The 11,005-nt window shown below is 43.4% G+C and overlaps 1 protein-coding gene across 2 annotated transcripts; it reads right to left on the reverse strand.

Moving 5' to 3' along the window:
* Positions 1-2,193: 2,193 nt before the first annotated feature.
* TNIP2 (TNFAIP3 interacting protein 2) lies at positions 2,194-10,484 on the reverse strand. Of its 2 annotated transcripts, none has more exons than XM_064448997.1 (6): positions 9,739-10,484; positions 7,034-7,339; positions 5,088-5,171; positions 4,268-4,549; positions 3,764-3,883; positions 2,194-3,253 (listed from the first exon to the last, which is right to left on the reverse strand). In XM_064448997.1, exons 1-6 carry the CDS (start codon positions 10,231-10,233, stop codon positions 2,972-2,974), a joined length of 1,569 nt encoding a protein of 522 aa, XP_064305067.1. In that variant the 5' UTR covers positions 10,234-10,484; the 3' UTR covers positions 2,194-2,971. The 2 variants fall into 2 exon arrangements, with proteins under 2 accessions (XP_064305067.1, XP_064305068.1); XM_064448998.1 differs by having other exon boundaries at positions 10,144-10,482.
* Positions 10,485-11,005: the final 521 nt, after the last annotated feature.

The raw sequence follows: 11,005 nt of genomic DNA on the forward strand, positions 1-11,005 counted from the left end.
TGTGTGTTTCAGTGAACAAGTGGGGGTACAAACAGATAATGAAAGTTCACAAAGTTTATGCTATTGAAGTTCCTTTCATTTTATGCAGTTACTTTTTTACTCATACGCCGTTATTGCTTCCTTTTGGGAAAGGAGCTGGGTTCTTTTTACCATTTAACTAAAGAAGAGTTGCACTACTTGGACAGCCATCCAAGTGGCATAGAAAAATAGTGTGAGGCCAGAAGGAGCTTTCCTTAATTTAAAGGGTCCAAAAGCTGCTGCGAACTCCTGGCTGCTTTCACTTCAATGTTAGGACGGTGGAGCTGACAGTTTTAATGCATACTGGTCTACAAGTTGAGGAACCTGAATTTTGAATGTAGGTGGTGGTGGTGGTAATTGCTTGGAATGCCTTGATGTGTATGCTTTGCCTGGTGAGGAGAGGGCAAGTAAACATTTTATTCTCTTTCTTCAAGAGATCTACCAGTCACTTTGGTGTAAAAGTCAAAGCACTGGGTAACAGGCAAGTTTTCTTAGGAGGAATAGTTTATGCCCTATAATCTGTAACAAACATTTGCAGGTGAGACACTGGTAGTTCTTCACAGTGTGTGTAACTGGTTTTGTCTTACCCAAGAAACAAGAAACAAATAGGTAAGGCTTTTTACCAGCTGGAAAAAAAACCCAACCAACAACTCAGTGGGAAATGGTAAAACAAAATAGCTCTGAAGTGAGGTATTTTTATACTGAAAACCAGAAGATCTGTCCTAATTTTTGCCACGGGTATTCAAATTCCAGTCATTTATTGCACAGCTTTAGGTGGTAGCTGTAATCTGTGCTTGACCTATAACTTCACCTGTTTGCATCTGTTGGTCCAGTGTGGTCCTCTGTGGAGACATATCCAGCACTGAAGTGCCCTCCTTTCCCAGGCTTCGGACTCTAATCTCTGCTCTGACAAAGGGACTAATTCACAGGTCTTACAACTACAATATGTGCTATTAATTTCTGCGTACTGCAGATTCTCATATCTACTTCTTGCGTCTAATAGTTGTCAGGCAGTCTGTCCATCTACACCTACAGGGATTATTGTGAGTGGAAACCTACAGCAGATTTGAGCTCCTGACTGATGTATATTAAAGCAGTGATCACAGACGCAATAAAAAACAATGCACTGTCAAGATCTAACTTCCTTTATTGTTGTGTTTGTCTTGTAATTATCTTTTAATGTGAATCACTAAAAAAAAAGGTCCATATTCTGCTGTATAGATCACTGGCAATGTAGTATTTGTGTACCCTGAAGCTGTAAATGAGGGCTGTATAATGAGAACAGTCAGAAAAAGTAAGATTAGCTTATGCCACAGGAAGTTTAATCATATGTTTCTCAGCCTATATTCTGTGGGCTGCATCTGATCTCGAAGACCTTAAAAGGCAATGTATAAAATGGTCACTAAAAAAAAAAAATAAACAACAAGAAAAAGAAAAATCTCTGCATTTTTGTGCATGTTGTCTTGGGAAGAAAACCAGCTAGTTAGCAATCACAGGTTTGCAATCACTTCAAGATTAGATTAATAAGAACCATTGCACCTGCACACTGCATGCAATGGTCCACACATCATCTTTGGTAGTGTCCTACCTAAAGCACCATTGGCATAAACCATCATCTTCCTTTGGGGCCATAACAGGATCATGAAAAGGAAAATACCTGCAGTCCTCCTAAAGCATAGTACTGGGAAGGAAACAAAGCAGGAGACAGTGGTGTTAGTTTTCTTTAATCATGAAAGGTCATGGTTGCACTTGGCCTTTACTTTGTCTGTATCCTGTCCTTAACTCCAGCTCTGACATGGTGAGAAAATCCTGGAGCCAAGGCTGAAAAAACTTGTTACATTTGTACATGTTAACTTCTAATACTTCTACTCAAAACAGTCCTCTGCTATTTGGTAAACTTGTCTCCAGTGTCGGTAGGATAAGAAGAAATTTAAGCAAACATTGGCATTGTCACAGTTGTGGGGCAAGGTAGGATGTTAAATGTGTTCTTGTGCACCTGGAAGGTTGCTCGTCCTCTCATAAATGAGGAGTGATTTTTCATCATGTTTGGAAATAGTCCGAGACAGTGCTTATCACTGAGGCAATGAAATAACTCATATCTGAAATCATTACATTTATTTAACCCTTAATCCCAGTAACTATACTATTTCACATTTAAATACTTACACTGAAAGAGAGATTTTTGACCACTTTACTAATGTAGTAAAGCAAATGCACAATCACTTTTATTATAAAAATAACCCTTATGTGGAATAGGAATACAGTCAATAATTACACAAACATGCATTTACAAACATGTAAAATAGTTACTTATAGCACAGAAAAATAAATAGCTCTGTACATCGTTTCTGTGCAAAAAGACAGGCTAGTTTTAGTCAATAACCAGTCCATTTATGTTCTTTGCTTCTCCTGATTTCAGTTGAACACAAGGATTTTCAGAAGAGGCCTCTGAAAGTTCAACCTCAATAGACAAGAAAATACTTTTGCTTTTAATCCAGATAAAGTACAGTACGATTTTTCCTGTCTTCTGCCAAAATGCTCCTCCCCCATTCTTCAGTCTACATTTTTCGAAGAGGAGAAAACTTTCAAGTTCAGTCATTTTTTTCACAAGCCTTCAGGCTGCTGTAAAGAATTAGATTCAAATACAAGCTGCACCCTGAAGTGAACTAGCACTGTAAGTTTCAGTTTAGTTCGTAGTAGAATTTGCATTATGTTCGCCTTCCTTGTAGTTGTCAAAAATAATTCTTCATAAAAACACTTTGCTTTATCTTGAAGTCTTTCATACAGTCCAAGAGAAGGTGAAATCAAGTAAGAGGTAGATACTGTTCATCCTCCTAATTCCTAAGAGCTGTCCATTTGAATTACTCTGTTTTAGGACTGTAGGAGATACATACAGAGAGAAGTTTTACTGTCTATAAAGTAGTGATCAACTTACATGCCTCACATCACACGGTCACTGACAACATTCAGCAACGTGTTTGAGGAATTCATCACTGAGTTCATCACTGAAAAACCTCATACAATGAGGGCATCTAAGTTCACCCTGTGCCCTGCCCTCGGATCCAGAGTTCCCATTGTCCGCAGGAGGAGAAGCTTGTTCAGACTGTGAAGATGTTCTTCTCATGCCTGTTTGGCCCGGGCTATTGCCTCGTAGATGTTCAACATTTGTCTGTACGTACATATGATTTTGGTTACCAATGTGAACTCTGAAATGACTACTTGTGTCTCTTGAGTCCTAGAAAGAGACAGAAGAGCTCTTTAAAAAGATGCAGTAAAGATATATTCTTTGACAGAGTATTTTCATCACCTTTATCTGAAACACTGCTCATGTTTTTATCAGAAGATTTGTAAATAAAATATGCATCAGTTTTTGCAGTTTTATTAGTTAGTTTTAAAGTTAATTAGTTTTAAAGAAGGCTTGTAGAAAACACAGAATGTAGCCAGCATGCTCCTTTAAAGATGCCACTGTTAAGGGTCACGGCCATCCTTCCCTCTAAGAAATTCCCCCCTTACTATGTTGATCCAAAATAGAAGGAAAATGGACTGGAACAGGGTATTACATGTGTATTGGGAAGCATCTCTGCTAGAATGCAGACTATGAAATAATGTAAGGTTTTGATAGCTGCACTGAGCTGAAACTGTTTCAGAAGTACTAAGGTTCTTTTAATATCTATTTTTAAGTATATTTTAGTTCTGAATTCTGTTGACATGCTTTAATTGAAAAACTAGCATGTTGCTTTCTTACCTGTCTTCTGGCTAGCTGGTGTTGCAGACATGCAACTTCTGCCTGAAGCTCTTGTATTTTACTCTGTGCTCGTTCTCTGTCTGATCTCTCAGATGTGAAATCATCTTTATAAACTAGGACCTGAAAAAGAATTATTATGTTAACTTTTTATAAATTAGAGCATTGGCAGGTTAGATTAAGAAGTTGAGGCGGTGATTCCTTTGGTTGTAAATGCTTATACCCAGAATCTCAATATTATCTTCTCTATCATATCTGGACTTTAAAGGTATTTGTATTTCTTTTTCAGACCTTTTACTATTTTGTATTAAAGCCAGCAGAACTGCAAGCAGTTCTTTAAGTAGTGAGTTTCCCTTAAATCTGTGTTGTTAAGTATCTCTATAGACAAATGTAGCAGGACAAGTGGCAAATGTCAGAAGAGGTAATTTCATTTTTCCCCCCCTTGAACTTCAGTGGTCTGGGGAGAAACTAGGAATTCCTATGTCTAGGAAGAAGAAACTTAATCACCTGTTGTTCCAGCATTTGTATGCGCTCGTTATCTCCTTCACTAGCCTTCTTCACATCTTCTAATTCTCTCTTAGTTTTTATGCATTCATTCATTTTTTCTTCCAGCAGTTTGTTTAACCGGAATATTTCCTTGTGCATCAGGTCAGAGTTTGTTTGTGCTGAAGTTATGCCATGCTGCAGATCCAGTTGTGACTTCATCTCTTTGAGCTGCAAGTGGAGTCGCTTCACATACTCATCCCTACTCGCATCATATTTCTGCCATTTTGCATTTAAGTCTTCCACCTGAAAGATTACCCAGGAGAGTCATGAAGAACATGAAGACACAAACTGCCAAGCCTTCGTAGACTGTCTATACATGCAGGACCAAAATTCTCTAAAGGACAATATGCTAATTCAGCCACTGAGTGTGGATAAGCCACTCCACAGGAGAGCAGATGATGATCATGCTATAAGCCAGGCTCTCCACAGGCAGCCTTCCCCATTCACCAGTACAGAGGGATGGTATTAAATAATAACGAATGGGAGAGGTTGGTGGTCACCCTGGGCCTACTGCTGTTCTCCTGGGGTGTAGTACTGATGTACGGAAGGAACACAAAAGCAGTTTTCTTCCACTGTGTATTTTTAAGAAAAAAACCCCAAACAATACATTAAAAACAATGTAGTAAGTTGTTCTTAGCTAAGGGAAGAAAGACTAAAAAAAGTTTTGGACTCGCATTAAACTGCTACTTAATTAGATTAACCAGGCCCTACCTATTCTAAATTTACTGTAATTCAAAATACTCAATCCAGTCTTAATCTTGTACAAAATGAAAGGACTCACGTGAGCTACTTTTTGTTTTAACATCCTGTTTTCATCTTGTAGGTTGCAGATAAGAGCTTGAAGTGAAGTTTCATTGTCTAAAACCTATAATTTTCAGATAAAGGAAGTATTACTTTAACATAAAAATCCCAAATGCTACTTAGCTATTAAACTGTTAAACTGGAAGTAATCTTTTTTAAATTTCTCTAAAACTATTTGCTCTCAGTGAAAAATACATACATCTAGGTCTTCTTATTTCTATATAGTATATTCCTAAAGAGTAATAGTATAGCCTACTGCTTTTGTTATTAATAAGCAATGCAAAATGTACTCAGGTTTTTACCACCTTGGTATTGCTTTTAAATAGATCTGAGTGGTGTCACAAAATCGTACCTGTCTTACCAAATTCTGAGCCTGCTCAAGGTAACAAGAAAAATACCACACATTTTACATGCATGAAGGTCTACACTGATGACAACAGAGCTTAGCAGTTTACATGAACTCCTTGGAAACTACTTGTCTGGAGTGGGGGAATGCATGACAGACACACAGATATGCTTTCATCTTGCTTTGTTATTACTGTCAAGTTTGGCCAGTAGGAAGAAATTACTGAGGGGAAAAAAACCCTGCTTGCTAAATAATTGACTAAAATGATACCCCTTTTTTACAGTTGTGACATCTGCTTTAAAAAACCCCTGGTGTACATGAGTAATATAGAATACTTTTGTACAAAATTCCCTAGAATCAGCTAGTAATTGCATCTGAAATTTCTCTTCTTCAACAGGGAAGTCCCCACTGTACAAGGTTAGCTACTTATTACATGTATCAAAGTCAATTAATTTCCTGTCTATCAATTACATATAAAATATGGTAATACTGAATGCTTCAAGTCCCTTAAAAATTCCTTTTTTCTTGTATCTAGTCCATCTCGAACTACTTCTTACAGGTAACTTTAACGTGAATAAGTTTTCTTTGGAAATGCTCCTGGAATGTTTTACAAAGTAAAAGTGAGCAATGTGTAAAGTTTATCGTAAAAGCATAGATGAGTGGTCATGTGAAACACAGCACTGCCACTACGTAGCAGTAAGAGCATGAGACAGAATTTTTCTTTTTTGTGAGAATTGGCTGTAGCATCCTACTCAACACTCTGATCTGTTACCAGAGACAGCACCTCTAATGTTATTTCCTTATGGTATCATCATGAACTACCTAATGACTCTGGACCATCATGATTTCTGGAACAACAGAACACCACGATCTACCTCTACCTCTGCCCTACACAGAAAAGCTTCAGCTAAGGTGATGATGCGGCAAAGCCACACAGCTATTAGCAAAGCATGCCAAAATCCAGGTGTTTCTTTGTGCCCCTCGGTGGCTTTTCTGTCACCTTCCTATCATGAAGTAATTTTTCTAAACATCTCTGCTGGAGAGAAACATTGGACTGGGGGTCCAAGGGGGAACCCCAGAGCAAAAAAGAAAAAAAAAAGGTAGAACACCTTGACTCGTTCTTCCCTCACCAACTTTCTGTAGGTCTGTACTACGTGTGCAAAGCCAAATCCTGATATAAGATGACCGCATGCTATAGAGTCCTTAATATAAATACTATTTTAAAGTATCTCTTTGTTTTGTGATTTAAATTCTTAAACAAGTAATCAGGAGATACCACCTTCAAAAGCACAGCACCATCTAGTGATGCACAGAAGCATGCTGCAGTATAAAAGCAGCACTTTCTCCTGTATACACAGGGAAGAGTTGTAATCATGGAATTGCTGAGGTTGGAAGGGACCTCTCAAGATCCTCTCCTCTCCAAAAAAAAATACCCTCTGATGATGAGATAAGCGAGATGGCCAAAATACAAGTGATTGACAACTGCTTCCATCCTAAATTTTTGGTACTCAGAATTGTTTAGAACTTAACACCTCAGAAACTACTAAGACCTTAAAGAAATGTAGTAGCAGTAAGAATACCTGATTAGCTCTTTCAGTAGGTGTCTGGTCATCTGAATTCCGCTTCTCTCTTCTTTGCTTCTCTTCTAGACATTTTGCCAGATGTTGACACATTTCTGCTGTGGATGCTAATTTGCGTTGAAGTTGGTGAGTTTCATCAGTGAGTGAACGGCACAAAACATCGCTGGTGGCCTGAGCCTTCTCTCTCTCTGCCAAGCTCTTCTGAAGTCGTAAGATTTCTCTTTCCTTTTCATATGGAGGCTGATTTATCATCTGCTGTATTTCTCCATTTTTCTCCTCTAGCTGCTGATTCAACTTCTGTACTTCCTAAACATAAGGGGGAGGGGAAGTTATTTAAAAGCAAAATGAACTCAAAAGCCAAAATAGTTCTAAGACTGAAATCTGTATTGCAGTAATTCCATATTGCACCTATACTTTTTAAGTACTTTGCAGTGTGTAAAATAAATGAATTCATTTCTGCATAATCACTCGACCTTGGAACTGACAGATCAGTCAATCAAAATCAAGAACTGCTCGGACAGCTCTACAGGCACTTCCTAGTCAGTAGGATGGAGAAACCAGAAACAATAAGCCAAAATTCAGGAAGATTCAATGGAAAGATATACAGCAGCAACAAACTAAAGATGAAACTTACAAGAAACAAAGTAGTTTAAAAGGAATAACTATGGAGACTGAGAAATGCTTAGTGGTCCTGCATTCTAAGTTACCAGATAGGAGAGATTTTCCTCCAAAAAAATGGAACTGGAAAGTCGTCGTATCAAAACCCAGTGAAGTGTATTCATTGCCTGGCCCTATCACAAGGACAAAGCAGAGGGAGCATACACAGCAACTTTCCCACCTAGGAAAGGATGAGTGGTAAGGACAGGCAAATAGAAAATGAAATCCATGTGGCAGCACTGACTCTATTTTGGCCGTAGCTGACCCTCCAAGGTACGTGAGGGGATCTGGCGTACTCTTAGGAAACAACTGTGTATCTCATTGCCACACATTCTTGTTGAATTGGAAGCTCTGTGGGATCTTCTGCACTGCATTAAGGTAATTGCTCCATAAGTGTTTTGAAAGGAAGAAGTTTGCTTGCTGGCTGTGGTACAACAGCTCTGTAGTACCATGCATCTGAAGTACACCAGTCCTGACTTTGTCAAAAACAGTTTGTGCTTGATATCCTCAAAAAGTAGCGGGTGCTGGTAACAGAAATCTCTGAAGCACTGCTCCTCCAGAATCAACGATGTCCTGGATGCCAGCGTAGACCATGAGACAGGCACAAGCTTAACTCTACCCTTCCAGTTCTTGGGGAGTGCTAATGGAGATGTAAATCACAGGAGGCACTCTTCTTTGCCAGCACGTAGGCCTCTGACTTCACAAAACGTCCTTTTTTGTTGTTGTTACTTCTAGTGGCAATGATTTCAGTGTTTCTGGGTGGGCATACAATACTTATTTCTAAAAAGAAGAAAATTAGTTTCTAACTTACAGAAATAGTACTCATTCTAATTACCGATATTTAAATTCTTTAGCATCATGCTAAATGCTAGATTTCCCCTTTGCTATAAAGACATTCACCATCAGACTTCAAAATATATTTGGATACCACAGGTTTGTCATCTGTCTGCAAAGTGTCAGTACAATAGATCATCTCTTGTTACAAATTTCCAAACTCAAACTTATTTAAATGTATTTTAGGTGAGTGTCATATATGGAAAATGTTTTGTATAAGCATTAGGTCAAGAGATTACTTATGACAAAAATACTTGTTTCAATTTTAAGTACTGCTTCTTGGTTTGGAAATTCCTTTATGCAGCTTCATATAGAAAGAAATGCTTTAAAATTCTTCAAGTATTTCAGACTGAACATGGGCAGGTCTTAATGACAGTAGCAAAAAATAGCACTTGTGGTGGATGCAGTTTCAAGACTTTTTCTTCCCCGTCATAAATTTCCCTGATCTACCTCCTCACAATCCAGTCTTGCCAGTTACTTCTCCAAGTATTAATGGGCTGCCTTAATGTCACTACAAAAATCCTTTTCTAAGTGCACTTTAAAAAAAAACAAACCACTTTAATAGAAAAAGTGTGGTGGCATCAGTTGTTTATCTTACATAACACTTGTTCTGTAAGAAATGTTCTCTTTCATCCGATAACGAGGAGGGTCTTCACTAAGTGATGTGGAACTTTCAAATTTAGTGTGTTTTACTATTTTTCCTTCTCCTTCTGAAGCCAGCTGTATGAGGATTTGTAATGCCGCGCCAAGTCCTTGGTTTAGGATTTTATGGTTTGTCTTCTTGAACTGAGTGCAGCGGGGAACGACTGTTGGACACAGACGGCTGAGCTCGCTTTGAGCGCGGCCCAACCCCGGGCACACTCGACAGAGCAAGTCCCGTCAAACGCCGCAGGGCTCAAGCCCTCCGCTCTCCGCTCCCCGGTGCGGGCTGCGGCGGCGCCCGCGGGCGGCGGCGCCCGGCGGCCCCTCACCCCGCCGGGCAGCGCCGGTGCCTGCGCACCCCGAGCTGCTGCCCTAAGCGCGAGTGAGCGCTCGGAATGCAAACCGGCTGCGCCCTCCGTTCAAGACAAGCACTGCCGGACTTACTAAGCTTAAACTACTCGTTTTGCTCGAGAGGCGTGCGGAGGCACAGCTCCCGCGGCGAATGCGCTGCCGGCACTCCGGGGCTCCACCCGTGCCAGCCCAACTGCGAATGAGGGCATTCGCGGGTTTACCTGGCTCAGAGCTTCCACTCTTCGCGCCGAGAGTCGCTCGCTGTCCCTGAGCTGCTCCCGGGCCTGGCCCAGCTGCTCCAGCAGGCTCTCCACCAGCGAGCGGGCCGGCTCCGGCTCCGGCTCCGGCTCGGCGCCCGCCGCCCCCGCCGGCGGCTCCTGCTCCTGCTGCCGCTGCTGCAGCCGGGCCAGGCTGCTCCGCAGCTCCCGGATCGTCGCCTCCTTGGCAGCCAGCTGCAGCTGGAGGTGCTTCAGTTGCTGGGCGGACTCGTGGTACAAAGTGCAGAGCACGTTGTACCGAGGCACTTTGTTCTTCAAGCTCCTGTTCTCCCGGTGTAGCCTCTCCAACATCTCCTCCACCTGTTTGAAGCGGGCCGCCAAGGGGTCCGTACTGCTACCCTCGCTTACCGAGCACATGGCTGGGGAAGGTGAGCCGCGGTCACGCTGCTGCCCCTTCTCTTTCTTCTGCAGGGCGAGCAGTAATCCGGCCAGGTGCATATAAACCCGAAGAGGAGCCAGGCAGAGCTGGGGTGGCTGTCGCCGCTCTTCCTGCTGCTCCGCTCTTCCGCCTTCCCCGCCGGGGGCGGAGGATGGTTGCTCTCCTTTAACGGCTCGCAGGATCCGGCGCAGGGCGGGCCGGGCCTCGGCGGAGGGGGAACCCCGCGGCGGGGGAGGGCAGCGCTTTTCCCCCGCCGCCCGAGCGGGAGGCGGCCCCGGGGGCGGGGCGGGCTGGGGAACCCCGGCCGGGGCGAAATGGCGGCGGGGGGCTGAGGCGCGAGGAGGGGAGAGCCGGGGCGGGCGCTGAGGGGCTGGGGGAGGCCGGGTTGGACGAGGGGGCGCTGAGGGGAGGTGGCGGGGGTGACTGAGGCCGGGGGGCGGCCGCTGCGGGCCGAACGAGGGGAAACGTGGGCGGAGGGGGATTGTGGCGGCGGGGCGGCCGGCGAGAAGCCGCCGAGAGGGAGAAGGGGGAGCGAGGGTCCTCCGAGGGGCTGCGGGAGTAGGGGGCTGGCCCCGCGTTGCGACAGCCCCGCAGCGCGGCGTCCCAGCAGGAGCCGCTGCGGGAATTCCCCGCCTCGGAGCGGGACTTTCCCCCCTCGCACCCCCCGGCGGCGCAGCGACCCCCGCGCCGAGCCGATCCCCGCTCCGCCTCCCCGCCGGGCCCCGGCGCGGGGTCTCGCTTCGGCCTTGCCCGTGCAAGCGATGAAGAAATGCCCGGAAAACGCTGCGTGGTGTGCTGGATCCGCAGCGGCAGCAGCGGGAAGGCTTTGGG

This window comes from Phalacrocorax carbo, chromosome 4 (genome assembly GCF_963921805.1).
Source record: "Phalacrocorax carbo chromosome 4, bPhaCar2.1, whole genome shotgun sequence".
In the NCBI taxonomy this organism is placed as follows: domain Eukaryota; kingdom Metazoa; phylum Chordata; class Aves; order Suliformes; family Phalacrocoracidae; genus Phalacrocorax; species Phalacrocorax carbo.